At 40.1% G+C, this 24,055-nt stretch overlaps 1 protein-coding gene across 10 annotated transcripts in view; it reads left to right on the forward strand.

Annotated features, from left to right (window-relative positions):
• KIF16B (kinesin family member 16B) overlaps nt 1–24,055 on the forward strand; it is a 280,503-nt gene that overhangs the window by 40,201 nt on the left and 216,247 nt on the right. For 8 of the 10 annotated variants that reach the window (XM_082743222.1, XM_082743224.1, XM_082743223.1 and 5 more), the window contains exons 4-11: nt 5,752–5,868; nt 8,111–8,208; nt 8,975–9,084; nt 11,722–11,864; nt 13,564–13,732; nt 13,921–14,052; nt 15,215–15,390; nt 22,151–22,216. In XM_082743222.1, the coding sequence (XP_082599348.1) occupies nt 5,752–5,868; nt 8,111–8,208; nt 8,975–9,084; nt 11,722–11,864; nt 13,564–13,732; nt 13,921–14,052; nt 15,215–15,390; nt 22,151–22,216 (1,011 nt within the window). The remainder of the gene's footprint in view (nt 1–5,751; nt 5,869–8,110; nt 8,209–8,974; nt 9,085–11,721; nt 11,865–13,563; nt 13,733–13,920; nt 14,053–15,214; nt 15,391–22,150; nt 22,217–24,055) is intronic. The other 2 variants (XM_082743218.1, XM_082743220.1) reach the window with 1 other exon arrangement.

Genomic DNA, 24,055 nt, shown 5'->3' on the forward strand with positions numbered 1-24,055 from the left:
TGCACCATTTTTATCTTAATTAAGCCTGAGAAGAATTCAGTCCACACAAAGTTGATTTTGTTTTTCACTTCTGAGCATGATGATCATAACCTCCCCCCCCCCCAACTTGGACATGACTATGGTTTTGAAGGAGCTTGGCAAATAAAGCAATTTGGAGGCACCATTTGTATATTGCTAAGTCTGGCAGACAAGCCACTCAGGTCTGAGTCTTGCCACGAGGCAGAGTTTTAGGAGTTGGAGTTCAAACCCAAGTCCCATTTGCTGTGAGTGGATCACTGTAGGATCATTATAGGATTCTAGAAAGAAGGATCCTAGAAGGATCTCTGCCCCCAGCCCCCAGACATTTTCTAGAATCTAGACTATAGATGAAGTTTGTGGAAGAAACCTGTGCTATAGGCTTTTATTTTCTAAAATGTGGATGTGATATGGGCATAGAGGAACAGACCCAAAGATCCTTGTGGGAAACCATTGCATGTGAGCAGGGCAAGGGCATGTCCCTGGGACCAGCGGGGGTTTGAGCAGAGCAGAGTTATGGGGAAGCACCAGTGAGAGAGGAGGATTATGGGCTTCTTCCTGGCTTGTTCACAGCTTCTTTAAATATATTGTTTCAGGCCTGATGTCTTATTACTAGGATAAGAATTCCTGTTTTGCCTGCTCTGGGTTATAATCCATGGGGTGGCACCTTAAAGTGGTATTCTTGTCTAGTTGCTTGCAACTTGATGTGTCCATGTATGAGAAACACCGCATTGCCTGGTAGGTGTTAAAAATGCAAAATCTTGACTGAAAAAATTTCAGACCCACTGAATTTTTAGCAGGTTCCCAGGTCATTTGCACACACCTTGACATCAGACAAGTACAGTTGGCTAGGAAATAGTTTGTGGAAGTGATTGGCTTTACTGAAGCAATGTAAATGTTGGTGTTAAGATGTAGACAACTTAGAGGAATTGTTCAAAGGAGATGGTGGAGTGACTGTATCCAGAACATGTGGATTCAGTGTCAGGGCAAAATAGAAAGGATGACAGCAATAAGAATGAGAGCCACAAAGAAAGAGAGTTGCCTGGTATGAAAGAGGGACCAGCCATTAATGTTGCCTGAGTTTGCTTTGGAGTTTACAGCTGTGCTCGGTACTCACATACCCTGTCTCCCTTGATTCTCACAAGACCAGATTTAACTTTAGCACTCTGTTTTTCTTTGTCAAAGAGACTCAGTGAGCTTAAATAACTCGCTCAAGCTCATAGATCTAATCGACTTAATAGTAGCAGAGTTGGGGTCCTGGGGCTGAGGTGTAGGTCAGTGGAGATGCCACTGGAAGGTCTTTAGGACATAAGAGTAAAGGGTTGGTTTGTTCTAAATGATAGGTAGGACAGCCCTGTTGATGAATAAATGGATAAGTGAGTAGTATTAAAAACCAAAATTCAGTCAAGTAAATTTAAAGATCTAATTGGCTTTTATTCATTGATTCATGAATCCTACAGCATCCCATCCAGCAAGGAGGAAGGAGCTTCAAAGAGCTGTACCAAATGGAAGGATTTTATAGGCAGAAACAGGGCCAGAAAAGTAACAAAGGAGAAGAAAGGATTGTTTTTGGCAAGATCATCTTCCCCCCCGGGGAAGAGTAGAGGATGTTAGTAGGTGGATCACCTCATCTTCTTTTGGGGGATCGAGAGGGCCCATGTGACAAATTACTGCATTGGTGCTGACCAGAAAATTCTGACTGCATTGGTGCTGACCAGTTAAGACTACATATCCGGGGGAGGTTGAAATTGCAATTAGGTCAGGTGTTGAACCCCGGTTTTGTGACGTGGCCTAGTCACACAATAATAAGAAGTAACTCCATTTTGGGCTTGTGGTTTTCTTTTTTAACAGCGGTGCAGAAGACTTTGTTGTTGAAGTAGCTGATTAATCAGCATTGGTAGCTAAGAGAGTGGTAAGGAATAGAATGTTACAGGTACTGGAATCCAGATTTTGGCATTAATAGTGGAATAGGAATGAAGTGGCTGGTGTGAGGGATTTTGTTAAGGGAAAAGCCAGTTCATTCTTCAGGCTGTCTTCCACAGAGGACGGATGAAGAGCTGTGAAGTTTCCACTTCTAATTTACCCAATGAGTGGCTGGATTTTCCTTGTTAATTAACTTGAGTTGGAGGCCTTTTGGGAATGGAGGGCTGTGTGGAGGGAAAGTCCACAGTGGGAGCAAAAAGGGCGGTGTGTGACAGCAAGGCCTGGCACACTGGAGATGCTCAGTAAGCATTTGCTGACTGACAGAACTCGTTTACAGATGGTGGTTAATTTACCGGAACAGATGACATTTCCTGGTTCTACAAGAGTCAAGATCAGGGAAGCAGGAGCAAGTTTAGCTTTTTTGGAAATTAAAAATAAATGCTCTGGGTTTAAAAATAGTTTTTGTTTGTGAAAACCTTCTAACTGATAAGGATAATTTCCATGCTTCAGGTGGATGTGTAGTAGCGTCTCTTCTCAGGTGTTTTGGGTTTTTCGACTTTATTTATATGGTTATAGATGAATAACCTGACGTTGTTCCATTAAATTACAAAACTAAAAAAGTAGGAGATGTGTTAGTAAATACTACTTTCTAGCAGGATCACATGTTAATAAAATCAGCATAGATACAGAAAAATACCTTTTTTTTTTTTTTTTTTTAAACACTCTATTAGACAGATGGGTCATCTTCCCTCACCCCTAATGTTAAAAAGAGCTTCAGTTTTGACTATTGATTAAAGTTTTTATGCTGCCTCATCTGGCACAGGATTTCAGCTGTCAGGTCGTATCCCAGCTATTGATAGGGGAAGATGCAAGCTTAGCATGATGGTCGGTTGTCTTCTTCTCATCTGAGTATCAAGGCATGTTGAGAAAATGTATCATGCCTGTTACTATAGTTCAACTCAAGTTTCCTTTACCATTAAATGAATACCAAATAAGATGACCAGCAATATTTCTTACAAATTAATTTTAGATGTAGAAAAAAAATCACTGCGTGATTTAAGTCTATACTCACATAAATTAAAGACCATTAAATAAGGTCTAATTTTCCTCATGGTTCTTCAAAACTCCAAAGGGAGGCTTTGATCTCACACAGCCCGTTCCTTGATTCAACCCTGGAGTAACTTGAAACCTACAATCTCCTTGTTGACAAGCTGCATGGGTGAGTCTTTTGTTTTAACAGTGCCCTCTTGTGGGCAGTTTCCCTCAAGTGAGGCCCTGTGATGCCTTGAATGACCTGGAAATCAGCTTGAAAATCTGTGCTGAGGCAAGTAGCAAGGGGAATTTTGGGTCACCTGGCCAGGTGAGGATCTTAGCAGGGTTTCTGATGCCAGTGGGGGAAGGCAGGTTGTAGGTCTCACAAAGCAGCCCTTCCCTCCCCACCTTGCTTTGACTGGGGATGCTAAACAAGTCCTTCCTGGGAGCCGCAGTGGGGTAGCCTGTTTTCCTTGCCAAGAACCCTGAAGATGTGGGCAGTGTCCTGCTGCTTCTCTGGGTCCTGAGGCAACTTTGGGTGGGTTACTTGAAGCTGAGACTGAGCCTGGCCTGGGTCTCAGCATCTCCAGACTGCATATTCTAGGCCTGTTTTGCAGTAATGTCTACCATGTCCCCCCACCCCCTACTTCCACACACTCTGGGCCCCTAAGTCTCTCAGAGAACTCAAGCTGAATCAGTTTTCTGGAAAATAGGTTATACTAAAATGGTGGGTGGGATTTTAACCCCGGGAAAGTGTTTTACTTTGAAAAGTTTTGGGTTTGATTTAAATATATTTTCTATGACTTTGCTTTAGCCTCAGGCAAAGGTATTATAGAAGATCCTTCTCTTATTCTTTGGGAAGTTTATGTAAGGCTGCTCTTCCTATCCAGTGGCACCCTGTGACATGGTAAAAATGATAGATAACTTTTACCGTTTGTATAATCAGAATTGATGAAAAATTTAGAGTTTCTCCTCATATTTCATATGCAGTGCTGAAAACTAACCTTGGATGGGTGGTCTGGTCCTGTAAGTCTCCCTGGGATTCTGGGCTACTTCTTCACAGTTTATGGGAGGAGGTCCTTTCAGGGAGGGCTGGGGCTTTGTGGCTGATGTCAAGGATGTGAGAAGAGGCCACATAGTGATAAAGTCTTTAGAAGCACAGTTTTGGGGGTCAAAAGTGCCCAGGTGTAAATCCCAACTCTGCCACTCACTGTATATGCTCACTCATCTGACTTTTCCCCCTGAAGTGGGACCTAAGTGATGCCACCCATCTAGTAGCATTTTATGAGGACTAGTATGTGAACACGGTGTGATCTGCTGTCATTGTTGAGAGTTGAGTAAGTCAGGCAGAATTTGAGAGTAGGACTAGAAAACAGCCTCTCTTAAAGCTGAAATGGATACAAATGAACAGCATGAATGAGACTGGTCATTTTGGAAATGACTTCATTGAAAGGATAGTTTGTAAATCTTTGACCAAGAAACTGAGAAAACAAAGTCCAAGCAAGATGGCGGCAAGGTGGTGCCTGAAGAAAGCCAAAGTCTGGTTGGCTGTGCTATTATTTTGTCCTTGGATGCCAGGCTGTATTATTAACAGGGATGGTTTACGTGGAGCTGAGATCCAGACGACTGGTGTTTATTGGCGCTATCTAGGGGGTGGCTGGAGGGCTTAGCTCCTGCAGGAGAGATCCTGGGTTTCAAGTTTATCTAATCCAGCATCACTCAAAGAGACTGAACACTCCTGAGGGGTTGATGAGGCTCCCAGCTGGACTGTGGTGACCCCACAACATAGTGCTTCACCTGTTCCTGGCTCTGACAAGAAACTAATCATGCTGCCTCATGATGTTTCTTCAGTTGCTGACGCGCCTCATTTTTGAAGCAGGGAGGTGTTTTATGTGGCCTTAGTGTGCCTATTGGTCCGAGAAGATAGGAGGCAGCTTGAAGGCTCGTGGGGTTTGGAAAAAGTTCTGTTTGGTTCCCTTCCCAACTCTGTGTACCTAGGATGGCCACACATCTCACTGGCCTCATTTACATCAGCTGTCTGGGTGAAGTATTTGTCCTTCACACTCTCTCATTCCCCAGAGTATCCCCCTTCAGTTACGTGGTGTGACAGCCATGGACTCAGACCATTGTAGGTGCAACCCCAGGGCCCCACGCATCTCATCTCCCTGCCCTCTCCAACCTGGGCAAACCTTCAAATAGGAAGGAGCATCTGGCCTCTGACACAGGGGAGCCCGACCATCCCAGCCTCATTCACACCTGCTCACCCCTCAGCTCTCAGACAACCTTCTGAGACTGATTCTGATGGATAGCTGGGCCCTTAAATGATGGCCTTGATTTGGCATGGTTTGAGCAGTAACTTCTGGCAGCTATGATTTTCAGGTTTTGAGTATTTAGTTTCTGGAAGCTCTGATAGAATAAACTCCATAAGTTTATTTAATTCTGAAATGGTAAATCATCATGCTTTAAAAATCATCTTTGCTTCTTAGACATGATTGTTACTTGGCCTTGTTTACACTTTTTTTATTTCAGGAATTTTTTGTTCAGTAGGAAAAAGGATGGGGTTGCTTTTTGCTTCCTTAAAAAGTTTCCTTTTGATTAAAAACTGGGGTATATACATATTCTGTTAATAGTTGTGTGATGATTTATTTATGTGGCGTAATCCTTATAAGACGAAAGTAGCGTTCAAGAATATTGTCAACATTGAAGGGGCTTTTTATTAAAAATCCATGGTAATTGTGTCTTTTGTGTGTGTGTGTGTGTATCTGTTTTTTCTGCTTTCAGATTTTCAAAACCCTCGGCACAGATGTCGTGAAGTCTGCATTTGAAGGTTATAATGCTTGTGTCTTTGCATATGGGCAAACTGGATCGGGAAAGTCATACACTATGATGGGAAATTCTGTACGTTGTTTTACACTGTGGGAAGAAAATTTCTCATTATCTCTCTTTGGACTGATAGAATTATCTCTTTTATCTACTTGGTCTGTACTAACTTGCTTTTCATGTTCTGATCATTCTTTAGCAATAAGATAAAACTCAGTAATAAGTTGGACTAAATTTCCTTTGAGAGATTTTAAATTAGAAATAGTTTTAAGCTTATAAGCATGAATAATGGATGCAAGTCTCAGTTCGTTTTCTGTTTTTAAAGGCTTTATAATCTTATCAAAAAAGTATGCTGGGCCTATAAGTAATTTATTCTTTTTTTCTGCCAACACAACAGTTTGAATAAAATTACTGAACTCCGTTCTTTTTAAAATTATTCAAAACATATTTTCCTCAAGAGAAATGTTAAAAAAAAATATCTCTGGTGGAAAGGCACTACATAACCTCAGCATATACATAAAAAGAGAATTACGCTGTTTACATAGAGTCTATATAGTTGTGGAGTATGTGGGGTTTAGTAGATATGCTATATAAACTTAACAGACATTAAAGTTATATTTGCCCCAAAATACGGAGGAGTAAAAACTAGACATTATTGAAGGTACTTTATCTCGTTCCGTGTTTTCTCCAGATCTAGATAGTGCTGGTGTGTTTTATTTATATCATAATGAAAGCTCTCCTCATTGCCTGTCAGACCTATGACCTCTTCTAGCTGTGGAGGTTCCAGCCGGGAATCAAAGGGCTTCCTGCTGGCAGGCACAGTGGGTCTTAAATGCCAGAGGTTTGGTGGTTTACAGAAGTTGTGGTAGTGCATTTTTAAAAAAAGATGTTATTTTTATCTATTTGAGAGAGAACGAGCAGGGTGAGGGGCAGAGGGAGGAAGAGAAGCAGACTCCTCTCTGAGCAGGGAAACCAGATGTGGGGCTCGATCCTGGGACCCCGGGATCATGTCCTGAGCCAAAGGCAGATGCTTAACCAACTGAGCCACCCAGGCACCCCAGAATAGTAGTAGTGCATTAAAGGAGGGTGGGTCTTTCCAGATGGAAACATTTGAGTGCCTATGAGCTGGCTTTTAAATTCAGGCTTTTCCTTCACAGGAGAACTAGATAAATGCTGTGCAGTGACTCCTCAGTGCTGAACAGCATGGAAGAATACATGGGAGAGCAAGCCGTTAGTTTCAGGAGTTTCATATTTCTTTTTATCATTACTTTTCCCTTCCTAGTTTCCCACTGTGGCTTTGCAAAAAAAAAAAAAAAAAAAAAAGCCTTCTCTAAAAATGAAATTTGCATGTTGATCTGCTAGTAGCTCTTTTACATTAAGTTAAACATTCTTAAAGCACTCCCAAATCACACCTGTTTTTCTCTGACCTTATAGTTAGTTGAGCACTGTTTGGGTTTTCCTTTTTTATTTTGTTTTTTTTAAAGGCACAACAACATAAAAAAAAAATGACAAAACACCCTATTTTCCATGGTAAGAATTGGTACCAACTTACTGGTGTAAGGGAAAAAAGTTCTCTTAATGCTGTGATGGTGTTTTTTGTTTGGGGGAGGGTAGCATGTTGGGTGAAGGTAGGGAGGGTCTTCGGAAGGAAACATGAAGCTCTGAAGTTTTGGTTTCCTAGCAAGAACACTTGGCCTCATCTTTAACATCGTTCTGGGTTCATCAGCTTGTCAGTGCCAGCTGACCCACGAATACTCCTGAAGATGCCCACGTCACAGAAGTCATATGACGTATTAAAATCTGTCTTGGAAGCCCGGAGTTGGGATCAGTGCATTATGAGAGGGATAGGATACATGTTTTAATTTGGTTCTGTCACCTAAGGGTTAAGAAGATTACCAGCAACTTTGAGTGCTTACCAAGGTCTCATTGGTGTTTTTCTTTTCTGCTCAATGTATATTTCACCTTTGGCCATTTGACCCGATCAGATTTTCCACATTTATTCTATAGCTGTAGACCACCTTGTTGGAAAGTTTTAAGGAATAGATCTATGTTTTCAAGTCAGGATTTAACTGATTGAGAGCTGATAACTGTATATTACTCTAGACCTAGCATGTACAAGTTAGAAAGCTCTGTCCTCTCATTTCAGAGACTAGGAAGCAGTCCTGAGGGGGTAAATGGTGTATTTGGGGCCCTGCGGTGGTAGGCCTGGGGTTGACGTGCAGGTCCCTTGAGTCTAAACCCACTCTGGCAAATTGCAGATTCAGCCATCAGTTGCTTTTATTTCAAGTGACAGCTGTGGCATTCTTCCTTCCCACTGCAGGGTGATTCTGGCTTAATACCTCGGATCTGTGAAGGGCTCTTCAGTCAGATAAATGAAACCACCAGATGGGATGAAGCGTCTTTTCGAACGGAAGTCAGGTAGGGCCTGTGGGCTGAGTAGCTGTGTGTGTGAGCTTGGTTGGAGTTTCTTCCCAGGCACGAGGAGTAGATAAAGGATAAAGCCTTTGGATTCCTGAAGGCAGGAAGCATTTTCCCCTCCTATACTATCACAGCTAGAAGCAAAGCTTAAAATATGTCTGTTTTCAGTGACTTTCTTGGGTGCAGTTTGGATTAGGATTTGGGGAGGCTAGCAGAAGTAATCCTGCTTGGTCAGAAACTCTGACATAGGATGTTTATTGCAAATAGAATGAGTTTTTGACTTTTAAGTGTGTACCCCGTTCACTTGCCTTCTTCTGTTATCTGAATAAAGTTTGTTTTATTCTTTGTGTTTGTACGATCACTGTACAGCTAATCTTTAAATAAATCTGGATGGTTGAGGTGTTTTGTTTTTTTTTCTCCTTGAAATTAAAACTTGGTGGGGAGCCAGTCTTCTCTTTGGTTTTGATGACAGACATAGCAATTGGGGGTCCTTATGGCTGCCTGACCTCTCAGTGGCTGTGTGGCCTTGGACAAGTTGTTTAAAAAAAACTCTGAACCTCTATAACCTCATCTGTAAAATGGGATAATAGTAGTACTTGCCTCTGGGCTGTCATATGGATTAAATGAAAAAAGCCACTTACTGTACTAAGCCTAGTACCTGATAAATAGCCACACCCATGAATATATGTTGCTGCTCTTATTGTTTTGTTGTTATATTAGTGTCTGAAATCATTTTACTGAGTTCAGTCCTATTTAAAATTTTTAGTTACTTGGAAATTTATAATGAACGTGTGAGAGATCTACTTAGGCGGAAGTCATCCAAAACCTTCAATCTAAGAGTCCGAGAGCATCCAAAAGAAGGACCGTATGTTGAGGGTAAGAGTGAACACAGCTTTGTTCTTCTTGAGAATTTGTGTAAAAACAATAGTTTCAGGGGAAAAACACAAGATAATGGTGAGATGTGAAAAGTTTCTTTATCTTTGTCATTTTATTCTAGTAAAACTGACATGCTGTCACTACAGCTGTCATTAGTGTCATTAGTGTGAATTTATACTTCACTGGCCAGTCACTGATTTCGTGGACTTGCCAGTAGATTTCCTCTGGCTCTCAGGAGAAGAACTCTCTGGAAATTTGTTTTCCAGTGTTCTCAGGCAGCATAAGCAGCCCTAAAAGCTGTCTCTTCACGTGGCCTTGTGTCTCAGTGCTATGTTTTTAGTGACCTTAAAGGTAACTTAGGAACATAACAAGATTCTAAGACTTCTTACCTTAATGGAAGAGCACTAACAGAGTTTCCTGTGCTGTGGTCCTCAGCATCTGTTTTGTGATAACACTGGCTGTGTTATAAGAAATGCTGGGCCAAGGGCTGGTCCTTGCTAAGTATTCACACATATAAGCTATGTTTAAGGCTGTATTGATAAATGCAGCTACTCAGCTGACTTGCAGAGGTGGCTGAGTTGTGGCTGACCATAGGAATCACACCCAGAAAGGTGGTTTCTTCTGGTTCTTGTCCTTCATTTGTGTCTCGTTGGAGACAGGGCTAAGAACTGGTCCTGGGCTTAAAAAGGTGTTCCTTGTTAGGTTGTCTTTTTCACCTAGTGATACCAACTGTACTGACAGGACTCCATCGGCATTTTATTAAATTTCCAATTGAAATTTTGCATTTTATGCCCAAAGTAAGTTGTGTAACTAGGCATTTGTTTTGTGGAGCGTGGAATAGCTATTATTGTTAATAGCTTTTAGGCAAACTGTGCCTTCATGCTTCCCTTTAATTGTCTTATCAGATGCTAAAACATATTATAAAGCTGGTTTATGAAAAGACAGAATAATCAAACAGGGGAAAACATCCAGAATCTGATATAGAGACTTAGGGGGATGTAGTTTCTAATAAATCTGATATTCAAACATTGGAGGAATATTGGTTGTTAAGCTGCCTGGGAGGGGGAAAAAAAGAGTAAATTGGTACCATACTCCATTTCTATACCAGGAGAAATGGCAAATGGAACAAAGATTTTAATGTCAAAAGTGACATAGTAAAATGAGTATAAGGAACTATGGGTTAACTGTTTTTCCAGAAATCTGGAGAAGGGAAGTCCTTTAAAAAATTTCACTTAAAACTCAGAAACCAAAACCAAAACAAAACAACTCAGAAAACCATGAAATAAGAGTATTAAATTTGAAGTGGTAAAATAATAAGACTCGGCAGAAACACCATCAGCAAAGTGAAAGTACAACTTACAAATTGGGGAAAATCTTTTCAATCGAAGTTTCAGACAGAGGACTAATTTCCCTAATCTATAAAGAGATCCTATAACTAACTAACAGCGGAGTCAACAGCCAAGCAGAAAAATGAACACAGGATGTGGATAGACTGTTCACAGAAATGGAAATGCAGGTGGTTTTTAAATGGAGAGAATAATGCTCAGCTTCACTCTTACTCAGAGAAAAACAGAACAAAACAAAACAGTTTTCAAGATAACATTTATTACCTATCCCTGGTAAGTAAGCCTGATAAGACAGTGTTGGGAGACGGGCAGTCTCATATGTTGCTACTGCTGGGTGTAAATTGCCTTCTGTGGATGACAATTTTGCAATATCCATCAAAATTTCAAATGTGCTTGGATCTAGCACTTTGGCCCTTAAGAATTTACTCTGCAGAAATATTCACACATATTTGAAAAGACTTTTGTACAAGATTATTTGTAGTAGTGTTACTTGTAATTGGAAACAAAATGTAAACAACCATCTATGGTCTCAACAGGAGACTGCTTAAATTGGGTATGGTACCTGCATACAGTTGTACGCTCTTCAGCCATATAAATGAGTGAGGAATCATCTTAACTGATAGAGAATATTCTTCAGTTATTATGACATAGAAGCAAGCAGGATGCAAAACAATGCTTATGGTATGCTGCCATGTTTGAAAGGGGCAAGAAGATGGTTTTATGTGTATGTATGGGTTATTTCTAGAAGGGTATGGATAAACTAATAACACTGGGTTACCTGACAGAAGGGAAGTGTGGAGCTAACTTAGGATGGGGGTCAGCGAGACCCTTTACATAGTATATATTTTGTAGGCTTCGATTTTAGAACCATATGAATGTTCCCCAGAAATGAATAAAAAATGTTTTTAAAGAAATAAGAAGATGCTCTCTGGTTTGGCATGAAGGTAGTGTTTGTATTTACCTTGCTCTGACTGGTGCTCATGAGGTTAATGATAATAGCCAATACTTACCATACAGGTACGCGTTATTAGAGGCAACTGAGCTCAGTGAGGTTAATTGACTCACACGTAACCTAGTGGGTGGCAGATTGGGCTTTGATCCTAGACGGTCCCAGCCCTTGGGTCCGTGTTATAAACTACCACAGCGTAGAACAAGTGAGATCTCTAAACAGGTCAACGGTTCTGTTCAGTCATGTGTTCTGTCAGAGAGGTAAATTTCTTACTCTGTTTACTAGAGATTAGGCAGATTTCCTCAGCCCCCTTCCACACTTTTTTCTTTCCTTTTTCTCCAGATTTATCTAAACATTTAGTACAGAATTACGGTGATGTCGAAGAACTAATGGATGCGGGAAATATCAATCGAACCACAGCAGCGACTGGGATGAACGACGTCAGTAGCAGATCTCATGCCATCTTCACCATCAAGTTCACTCAGGTGAGGGCAGCTGCGGGGCCGGCTGGCTCCATCCCCGCGGTCTTTACCAGGTGATTAGCACCAGCTGAGGACCGATCATTGTTGAACCAGGAGCAGCAGCAGGCAAAGGTGACAGCCTGTCATCTCCTTGTTAATTAGAGTCGAACATGTGCTGTGTGCAGAGTCTCTCTGTGGTTACAGTCACAGTCGTTTGAAATGTCCAGATGTGTACCCTTAAGAAATACTTAGCAGGCTTCTACCCTGCTCTAGACATTAAAAAAACTTGCTTTGTGCATAATTAAGCCAAAGTTTACATTGTTCTGAGCTCTGTGGGAGATAATAGATTGCCAAGTCAGACCAGCTGGGGGTCAAGGTGAGTAACTCATTGTGGTACATTATCGCTCCATGGCACTCACCCCACAATGTTGAGTAGGATTATGAGAACGATATTAAAGGGCAACTGACATTTTTAAGTATTGATGTAAGAACTCATTTTGATCAGGAGGTGGGGAGCATTTTGAATATGTGTGGAAATTATTGAGGGTAACTATTTTAAGACCTAGGCCAGTAGAACAGATGAATGCAAACGTGTACAGAGGGTCCTCGGGGCTTCCACATGTGTTAGGAGTTTGGGGATGCCCTGACCTATATTAACCATTGAACATATCAGATACAAAAAGATAGTGTTTAATTAAGGAGGGGATCACAGAGCAAAGAAAATAAAAAAATTCTCAAAGGTCGATAAGAACAAATCCCTTCACATCTTTACCTTTAGTTAGATCTTTGTTTTGTTTTTTAAAGATTTTAAAAAGATTCTGTTTTTGTTTTTTAAAGATTGATTTATGTATTTGACAGGGGCGGGGGCAGGGAGGGAGGAATGGGAGAAGCAGGTTCCCCGCTGAGCAGGGAGCCCTGTGTGGGGCCTGATCCCAGACCCCTGGGATCATGACCTGAGCCAAAGGCAACGCTTAACCCACCGAGACATGCAGGTGCCCAGGTCTTTGCTTTTTGATTTGCTGTAGTTTATTGGATTTTCTCCTTTCTGGTTAATGTAGATTAGGTTGTGCCATCCCTAGTTTGTAAGAGGCTTATATTTCTATCAAACTATATTAATTTCTTTTTGGCATTTTGGTTTAGACTGTTAAATGTAGTTTAAAAGTCTTAGGGAGCGTAAAATTTTGGTAGAATTTAGAATCAAAGAATACATTATTTAAGGTTTTTAGTTTTTTATAATTTGTGAAACAAGTTTTAACATTGAATAATCACCAAATTATCTTTTACATAACTGTCTACATTTATCCCATTTTGGAGAGCCCTTGTGCTTGGAATGCTGAAGATTCTAGATGAGAACAAAACTAGTTGTTTACTTCTTTTTTCTTTGCGAGTGCCCTCAATGACTTGCGTCCTGTTCTGCCACAGTCAGACTCAATAGGCTTTGTTGGGAACAACCGAGTGATTGCAGTAATGGAACAGTTCTTCAGAAAGTTTAAGAATGACATATGGTAGACTTGTGTTGTATTCAGTTTCATCTGGAAGTTTCTGTAATCAGTGAGAAGGCCTATGAAATAACAAGATTAAAAAAAACCCAAAATGCAAAAAACGAAAAACAACCCTACCCTGAGAGATCACAGTGAGGAGTGGAAAATAATTAGGATTTGTATCACAAACAACATCAGTGCTCTTTACATCCCTTCAATTTTGCTTTTATGTTTTGCTGCAGGCAAAATTTGATTCTGAAATGCCGTGTGAAACCGTGAGTAAGATCCACCTAGTCGATCTTGCTGGAAGTGAGCGCGCAGACGCCACTGGTGCCACTGGGGTCAGACTGAAGGAAGGGGGGAATATTAACAAATCCCTCGTGACTCTGGGAAATGTCATTTCTGCCTTAGGTGGGTTTTTGCTCGTCCCCTGCTGCCTCTTACTCTTCGCCATACTGTATTAGCATGAAGCAATTATGTTTAATGTTTGTGTTACAGAGCGAGTTTATAGCCTTAAAGGTTTTCTGAAGCCAAATTAGAGCGAAAAACATCACTAGGTTTTTTTTTTTTTTTCCTTTTTCTCTTTTTCTTCTGTGCAGCCGACTTATCTCAGGATGCGGCAAACCCTCTCGTGAAGAAGAAGCAAGTTTTTGTGCCTTACAGGGATTCTGTTTTGACTTGGTTGTTGAAAGACAGTCTTGGTGGGAACTCTAAAACCATCATGATCGCCAGTAAGGATTCCAGGTTCTTTTCCTCAGCATATAGTGTTTTATATGAACTAACTGTCGATGTTTAAGTTTCAAGTGTCTCGTTGGGAAATAGTATTTTTTTTAAAATTTTAAAAACAATAATTTTTCTATCTTGAAGAAAGTCACTGTGATCCCATCTACAATATCCTATTAATAACTCTCCTTCCCATTCACTAGTTAGATAAACTTGCCGTGTGTTGTGCAAGCTGGGATACTATGTGTAGAATGACTCTCACCCGATCTTTGCTCAAAGTATGGGATTGAAGCTTTTCACTTCATGAGCTCACAGGAGAAAATCAGTACAGGAACATAAAGTGAAAATAACCCAACTTTTGTTTTTCTATTCTGAAGCAGTGCATGTAGAATTTAAATGAGGAATCGAGAGGCAAAACAACAAGGTACATAAATAATGGTAGCAGTTCTAGATGTTGTGGCTGCATTATCACTAACTGGAAGAAATGTAGCAGAAAGGAAAAATGGGCAAAGAGGAGACAGTTGCCAGGGGGAGCTCAGAAACTTTTAACTCCACTTTTGCTTGCCCCTACTCCTCTTCCCTTCCCATGTTTGCATCTCTGCCACTCCGCAGGCCTTGTATAAATGCTGGAGCAAAGGGCTCTGTCTTGGGTGTGTGCCCTGGGTACAACTATCTAGTTTCCTGAGCCCTACAGGCTGTGGTGAGGGAGAGGGCAGTTCACCAAACTTTAAGAAGAGAAGAATACACTGACCTACTGTCTGTTTGAAAAATGATCATGCTCTAGACTTTTACAGATGGTAGCCTTCGCCAAAACCTTTAAAAGTATTTTAATTTCTATGTAATACTGAGATGTACAGGTAGTCTTGAAATCATCTTCCTGTGTCTTCAACAGAGAAACTCCTTGAAGCACAGAGGAGTATATCTCATTTTAGAGTTGGTTGGATAGCTGGCTGATTCTAGACTTAAGGGGAGCAAAATGACATTTAATTTGGTATAGTGAGCACCTTTCCTATAAATCTTAGATAATTTTTAATATTCATTACTGTGGCAATGAATATTTAGTCTATCCAATGACCTGGGGTTAATCTGACTTTTAAATTACGAACCAACTTTGTGTTAAATGAAACACGGAGTGCTGGATAAATTATTTTTTGAATTCATTTTTCACAGCCATTTCACCTGCTGATGTCAATTACGGAGAAACCCTAAGTACTCTTCGCTATGCAAATAGAGCCAAAAACATCATCAACAAGCCTACTATTAATGAGGACGCCAACGTCAAACTCATCCGTGAGCTGCGTGCCGAAATAGCCAGACTGAAAACGCTGCTTGCTCAAGGGAATCAGGTTGGGTTTTTCTGAGATTTATGGATAATTTTCTTTGAGTAATGACATCTATTTCTAGATCTTAATGAGACAATTATCTCACTCGTTGTATTGATTTGAGTAAATAAGTGCTAAGTAAAGCTTTGAATGAGTTAGCCAGTCTCTCCTTTACATTACCCTCCCATTGGCCTTTGCATTCATTATGGGCTCTGTGTGGAAGATTTTATCCACTAAACCTGAAATGATTAACTATCTAATAGTTATCAATTATGGATGGAAATTTAGCATGCAATAGGATTAGCAGCATAATCTCCATTAGTGGAAGGAAATTGAGGTGCTTGGAGTAATATTTAAAATTCTACCCATGCATTTTATGACTTGAAAATGTATTTTAACAGAATGAAAGACTTGTTTGAGGACCTTTCTGAATCTTATTTTGTATTGCCCATTACAGGGGTGGTTATGGTGTTACGGGTGACATGTGTGACAAGCCTGCGGCTGGCTGCGATGTTGTCCCTGAGGCCTCACTTGATTGTCAAAATGGCCTTACTTCAGGATCTTTTGGGGTTCTAATGAAGGGGCTTTGTCCTTTGATTTTTTTTCACAATGAACTTGCTAACCTACGTAGTATACACACAGAGTTACAATTGGAGATAAGTAGCGTGAATTAGGTTCTGATTGGTTTTAGATGCTGTTGTGAAGAAAGGCCACCCTTGAAAGAAGACCAGGGATAGCTTTTTAAAATCTTCAACTTAGAGTCAAGTTAGAAATAAACAAAGATTCGTTTCTTCTCATTTTCTTAACCCACATATGGATGCCGTAAGTGTATCATTAAAAAAATGCTTTTCTTTAAATGCAGAGTGCTCTCTCTAGAACAGCTTTTCATTTAGGAATATATGGCCCTTGAAGCCCTTGTCATAGTACAAGTGGTTTGGCCCCTGAAACCATCACCAGGATGAAAACCTCATTGAGTTTCCTGTGTCCTGAAATATACCTGGTGGTTCTTTCCCGTAAGGTGGCAGATGACAGTTGAATAGGAATTGTTCATTGCACTTAGAAATATCTCCACGTATATTTTATGTTTTGACGTGGACCTTTCCTGTGTGTGAAAGACAGTTGCCAGAGTGAATGACCCAGATGTATGTGATGCTGTCAGGATCCTCTAACTTGTGACATGATAGTTGCTTTAATTTGCACACCATGTTATTGGGATCTTGTTTTCAGTGTTATTAAAACATTACCTATCTGAGGTGAACATTTAGGGGTGATGTGATAGGATGACCCAAACTATTATCTGTGAGGGAAAGTATTTGGAAAATTCTTGATGCAACTGGTATTCAATAGTTTACTGAGTTACAGGAATGAAGGAAAAAAAAAGGAAGAACAGCCTTTTTAAATTAAACTGAGGAAATCCTTGAAGGGAGCCTTATCATATGGGCAGAAAACTTTAAGTTATTAAAACTTTACATATTCTATCTGAGGAATATCTTCAGAGGTATTGTATGTGCCAGTGGCCTTTTGTCTTCTTTCATGACCAATGGCCGCGGTATAATTAAAGGAGTATTTTTGTTGCTGTAGTTTTGAGGGTGAAGATGGAAGAGAGAGTTAAGTCTATTTTAGAATGCATTGAAGATAAAATTCTTTGTTAAACTTAATACATTATAGTAAAAACAGGAATCCCAACTTAAAATAATTTATTACACTATGAAACTAGAAATTGTTGTGAGACAATACAGGCTTATCCTAAATTAATTAAATTTGTGATGCTCAGTAAAATAAGCAGGTGTTCTTAAGTGCCCATTAAAAAAATCTCTATAATTTTTTCTGATGACATTGCTCTATTCTGGTGATATTCCAGATGCTTCCATGGTTCACTGAATATTCACATCAAAGTTCCATTATTTGCTTACGGACAGCTAAATAAAAATCAGCTCCTCCTTTTAATAAGTTTATGTATTTGCCAGTGCCCAGGGTCATGTGCATCAGAGTTTCAAAAGTATAACGTAAATAAAGCACAAGAATCAAACATGTATTTGCTTCTCCTACTACACAGATAGAGATATACAGATATATATGTAGTGGTTTGTATATGCATACATATATAGGAGCTCTTTATTGAAGAATTGTGTATGTACAGGGAAATTACATATTATAAGTATCCAGATCAGTGAATTTTCGCAAGCTGAATCTGCCGTCTAACCTGCACCCATATGAAGGAACAGAACTTACCAGGACTCTGGGAGACCCCCTTGATGTCCCTCTTCCGGGTGCTACCTGCCATTTCCTTCAAGAGTAACCATTACCCCGACTTCTGAGGGTGTGGATTAGGTTTTACGGTCACCTGTTTTTTTTTTTTTTTTTTATATAAATGGAATCATGCAGTATATACTCCTTTGATCTCTCTTCCATTCCGTGTTGTGTTTGTGAGATTGATCATATTGTTGCCCGTAATTGTGGATTGTTCATTGTCCCTTGTATGCTGAATTCCATCAGACACCTGTGTCCCAGCTCATTTCTCCCTTCTAATTCTGATGGACATTTGGGGAGTTTCCTTTCTGGGACTGTTAGTGCTGCTATTGAGTCTCTTCTCCATGTCTTTTAGTGAAGGTACAGATGCATTTTGACTAGGTTTATACCTAAGAGTGGAGTTGGTGGGTCAGAGGTGTAATGTTTGTTCAGTTTTAGAAAATACTGCCAGACAGTTTTCTAAAGAGCCTCTACCAAGTTAGAGTCCACCATCAATGTATGAAGGTGCCGCTCTGGTTGCTGTAGGTCCCCAGCCACACCAGTGGGATTGTCCATTTCTCCTTGTAACCATCCGATGGATGCAGAGTTGGGCTGAAGAAGGATTTTAGTGTGCACTTCTCAGATGGTTAATGAAGTCAAGCGTTTTGATCGCTTGTCTTTTCAAGTATTCTCTTTTGTTACATTTAAAGCATATTTTCAGACTTCTGCTTTGAATCCGGCAGGAGAGAATGTCTGTGAACTCCTTTTCTCTTGAATGTATCTGGAGATGAGAAAATTAGACAATACAGGAATGAAATAAGCCAGAAAAGTCAGGAGGCAAAGAAAGACAAGAAGAGAAGATGGAAGTAGAATGGATTTCTCATTTGTGTAGCTGGAGTCACAGAGAAACTTTAAATGATAGCTGGATAATAAAAATATCACCACGTGCAAACTTTTAAGATGGACACATCTCTGAGAGGGTCACATAGTAAAACTGTTACATGATGTTTCTAAGACCGAGCACAGGCCCACTAGGTAATTCAAAGGGGAAAGAAGGAGGTACAAAAACTGCATTATGTTGTTGTTATATTTTATGTAATGTATACATAAAAAAGTCACTTTATTATAGCAAAGAATGCAATTCATAATTAAAATCAAACATGATGTCAGCTTTTATAAAGGAAAAAAACCCACAACACCACTATAGGAAATAGCAGTAGACAAAGCTAAAAACATTTGCCACAGGGAACCATAACTCCTCTTTCTCATTTCATGAGAGCTCATATAGACCAAGCTAAGGAACAACATAGCATATTTATATGACACCATGAAAATTTGCTCTAATCAGTGCAAACCAGGAAGTAAGATTGCCAACTTGTACACTTTCTTTATTATGAAAAGAGCTTCCATTAAAAAAGATAAGATGGGGCACATGGGTGGCTCAGTCTGTTAAGTGTCTGCCTCTGGCTCAGGTCATGATCCCGGGATCCTGGGATCGAGCCCATGTCAGCGTCCCTGCTCAGCGGGGAGCCTGCTTCTCCCTCTGCTCCCCCAACCCCCCTGCCATATGTGCTTGCTCATTCTCTCTCTCTCTCTCAAATAAATAAAATATTGAAAAAAGATAAAGGATCACAAGCTGATAGAAAAGTGAACAAAGGATATGAGCACAGTTCACAGAAAAAAAGTTTCAGATGGTTCCTAATCTATGAAATTATGCTCAACGTCCCTTGAAATACAGTAAATGCAAATACTAAGAATAGTGAAATAAATATATATACAAAAATGGGCACACTGACAAATAGTCATGAAGCTGTATATTTTGCTGCATGTAAATTGTACCTCAGAATTCTTAAAAAACCTGTCAGATGGGCACAGCTCCGCAGTGCTTCACTGCAGAGTACGTTGGCAAGGGCAGGAGGCAGCAGGTGCTGGTCCACGTGGTTAGTAGCGTTGATACTGCTGCATTTTTGATGTAGTGTAATTGATTTAACGCATGAACTTCATCTGAGTATTATTTAATCCTGAACATTTGTCTTCTAAATGGACATCCTGCAAAGAGTAGTTTAATTGAAAATGGTTTAGTTTTACCCAAAATTTCTTTTAAAAGGACTGAGGTCAGGTTTCCAAAAGGTGTAACGGTCATGATAGCCTGTGTGCTTGTGTTCAGTCTGATTATCTGCTGAGTAGTCAGTGCGGTAGGAATGTTTCAGCTTTGAGTAGAGAGGAAAGATAGACCAAGAGTGGAGTCTGTAAAATTAGCCATGTTGAAAAGGGGTTGCTGATTGTTTTGAAAATTGTTGATCATATATAAACAGTGCCGTCATAATAACGCCTGCCATTTGCATTTCTTCACTGGCACCTCTTTGTTGAGTACCATCTGGGTGCAAGATAGCGTGCTAGGTGCTGCCTCCATGTGCTGTCGTCATGGTTAGCAGAACTCCTCTGCCTTCACTAAGGATGAAGTTGCTTTACTAACGGTTAACTTGCTGGCTTTATTCTCTCTAATCTGGAAAACGTGGGATGCCAGCTTTAGAACGGGGCAACATCTCTGATGATAAAAATGACCCTTCTAGAAGACTTGCATCAGGATTAGGATGGACTATACATAAACTGTAAGTGTGTGCGGGAAGCCATAATTTTGGGTTTCCCAGAGTGCAGTGACTGGTAACTGGGTTTGTCTCTTGTGGACCTCAGGGGGTAGGCCTCTGCAAGAGATGTTGCCTCTGTGGGGTGTGGGGTGTCTAAGCCAAGGTGAGCCCCCCAGTCTGCAGGTTTGAGTCTCAACCCTTTGAGAGGGCCAAAGACAATAGCTCCTGACAGCTGTGAGGACAGTTGCAGAGACTTCATGAGGACCTTTCCATCCTGTCGTTAGCTCTGCTGTCTGCTGGGGAGACAGAGGCCAAGTGTGGCCCCCGGTAGTCTTGTTAGCCTGAATGTTGAACTGAGCCCCAAAAGATCACCTTGCGGCTGTTGCATTCATTTGAATAGAAATTGAGAAGTAAATAATAATGAAAAAATTCTATAGTCTCTGAGGAGGACAACTTGGCAATTAAAAAGAAAATCATACATATAAATGACTCACAAATTCCCTTCGAGGAATTTATCGATATAGCTATGTATAAGGTAGGCAACTGGTACAGGATAGTCATTTATAGCATTGCTGGTAAAACAGAAGATTAGAAAAAACCCTGCATTTTCATTAAGAGGGAAGTACTAACATAAATTATGGAATATCCATATCGTGGAATATTGCACAGTGTGTTGGAATTAATGAAGTGGATTTATTTGCACTGAATTTTCTCCAAGATATATTGTTGAGTGAAAATGGCACTATTCAGAATAGTATTCATGCTGTTTGTTTAAAAAACAACAAAAATATGCTTGCATACGACCAAAAAATTGCAGGTTTAGCTAGCATATTGGCTAAGACTGGTTGCCTGTGGGATGGGGAGGGAGGAAGACCCTTTTTTTTTTTTTAATCTAGTTGACATAGTGTTACATTAGTTTCAGCTGTACAACAGAGTGATTCAGCTTCTCTACATGCTATGCTCACCACAAATGTAGCTACCATCTGTCACCATACAATGCTGTTACATTGTTGACTGTGTGCTCTCATCTCTACCTTTTCTGTGACCCCTTTCTTTTATTTCTTTTTTTTTTTTTTTTTAAAGATTTTATTTATTTATTTGACAGACAGAGATCACAAGTAGGCAGAGAGGCAGGCAGAGAGAGAGAGGAGGAAGCAGGCTCCCTGCGGAGAGCCCGATGCGGGACTTGATCCCAGGACCCTGAGATCATGACCTGAGCCGAAGGCAGCGGCTTAACCCACTGAGCCACCCAGGCGCCCCTTTCTTTTATTTCTGATGACATCCTAGGGAGTACTAGGTCCCTGCCTCTCAGATTATGAGTTCCCAAACACAGTCAGAGCCCCTGTGTGTCCCATCTGGCTTGCTTTGCTTCTCCTGCTCTGTCTGCCTTGTCCCACTTCTAGCCTGATTTTGGTGTTTATCATTCTTATGTCAATCTTTATACCTTTGCAACATAGATTAAAAAAAAAAATGGGTACATAGATTGTGGTGTAGCCATACCATATATGGAGTGTAATCCAGTAGTGAAAATAAATGAGTTTCATTTGCATGTATCAAGGTGGGTAAATCTCAGAAGCCAGGGGTTGAGCAAGATTTATGCTTCTTTTTGAATTTTTACATTGTGCATGTTTGTAACAGATGAACGCTTTCTGATCTAGGGATTTAGGTTGTGTTTGATTTTGGCAAAATGTCAGTATGGTACATGTTTGTCTTTTTCCTTTGCTTTACTGTTTTGTATTGCAAATGTAGGTTTGCTAGGATGCCATGGTTTTGAATATTATGAGATATGTACCCCATCAATTGAAGACATAGTGATGACTGACACTTTTTAGGGGGTGTGGGACAAGACATTTTACCTCTGCTTAATAGTTTATATAGTACTTTTTGATAATTATCAATCATGGACAAATCTTTCCTGCAGATAATTGTTTACTAATTGCTGTTCTCTTTTATGGCTTAAATTGTAGATTGCCCTCTTAGACTCCCCCACAGCCTTAAGTATGGAGGAAAAACTTCAGCAGAATGAAGCAAGAGTAAGTGATACCTCAAGTTGTTTTCTTAAATCCTGACTTTTGCTATTATTTTAAGTGTGCTTTTTGGTACTTGCTGTCCAAAACTCATTTTCCTTATTCATTTCACTTAACCTTTTCTCTGCCACATGCCACTTAAAGAAGCGGGTGGCTCAGTCAGTTAAATGTCTGACTTCAGCTCAGGTTGTGAGATCTCAGCGACCTGGGATCGAGCCGGACCCCTGCCAGCTCCGTGCTCAGCAGAGTCTGCTTCTCCCTCTGCCCCTCCCTGCCCCTTGTGTGCTCTCTCTCTCAAATAAGCAAAATATTAAAAAAAATATAAAGAATAGCATAGTTGACTTTTTATATATCTTATCACATTCTCTGTGACTTAATACATGTTTTGTACAGATAGTCAACTGCAATTGAAATTCACTTGCAGGCAGTGCTGATGAAGCCGCAAGGCTTCTGGATCCTTCAGAGCAGATGGGGGTGGGGGTGTGGGGAGTGAGTAGGGCGAGGGAGGCCATGTTCAGCATTCATGAGGCACCGGTAGTCCCCACAGCTTCACCATACCTGAAGCAGGACCACTGTTTAGGGTCTCTTTTTTTTTTTTTTAAATCATTCTTTTACTTTGTTTCTGGTGGGAAGTGCGGCCCTTAGAGAATCTCTGAATGGTCCTGATAGATGCTTACTTCCCCTCAAGCTAGTGAGAGCTGAAGCAGGAAGAGTGACTGGCAGGGAGTGACTGGCAGAGAGGGCAGCTCTGGAGATGCTGTGGTCCCTGACGTTTCATGGCTGACCTGGTTCTATCCTATTTTTGTTTTGGTTTTTTTTTTTTTTTTAAAAAAAACCTCCATGGAAAGAAAAACAGGCATTGAGAACATTTTTGGAGATTGTAATTTGTTCACTGTGCTGAATGGTTAAAATAGATTTAGAAGGAAAATTGGATTCTTTTGGTAAGCTCTTCAAGACTACACAATATTGAAAATATAAATTGGGTTGTAGTTAGGATCTTGTTGACATTTCCCTAGATAATTATGCTGATGAATTTGCTGATAATAGCATTAGTAAAAACATTAGTTTCTTAATTCCTGTTTTTCTCATGAAATTTTATATTTTAGTACTCAAATTCTAATTTTGAGTGCTTTGAAATGTCCTGATATAGTCTTAAATTGTTTCTTAATAATCGTTTTCAGGAGTACCTAGCAAGTTAATAGAAACCAATAAACATTTTAATTTAAATGTGTTACACATGCTGTGACAGAAATGACTACCTATCTTGTTCATAACAATTTGTTACTTTTAATCTAGTTTTTGCTGACCTTTTACAATTGTTTGCTATCTGCTTGGCCATAAATCTTATCAGCTGATCATTTGTTAGAGGTGGTATCCCACCTCTGTCTGTTTTATAAATGAAGATTATTTGCTTTAAATTTAATAGTAAAATCAACTCAAGGCATACTTAACAATTTGTTTAAAGCTAGGATTATTTGATTGAATTTGAAAAGGGTTGATAGGCCTGTTGTTTCTTCAGGGAGAACATACCCGCTGGTGAAATGCAGAAGCATTTACTGTTGAATGCTGTGTTTCTTAGATAAATTGCCAGTGAGAATCTGTTAACTGATTATTATCATAAATTGGTAAATTCCATACACTAATCTTTTCTTCTCCTCTAGGGAAAGAAGGCATAAAACTATTCCCTTTCTGAAAGCTTCTCCCAAACAAACCCTGATAGCCACATGGCTTTAATGTTATCTTTAGAGACTGAGGTTGGCGTCGTCACGCAGGGGATGAGAGACCACGCAGGGGATGAGAGACCGGAGCATGCGTGCAGCCCCAGGCAGCGAAGACAGTCTTCGC

Source organism: Mustela nivalis, assembly GCF_964662115.1.
Source record: "Mustela nivalis genome assembly, chromosome: 8".
Lineage (NCBI taxonomy): Eukaryota > Metazoa > Chordata > Mammalia > Carnivora > Mustelidae > Mustela > Mustela nivalis.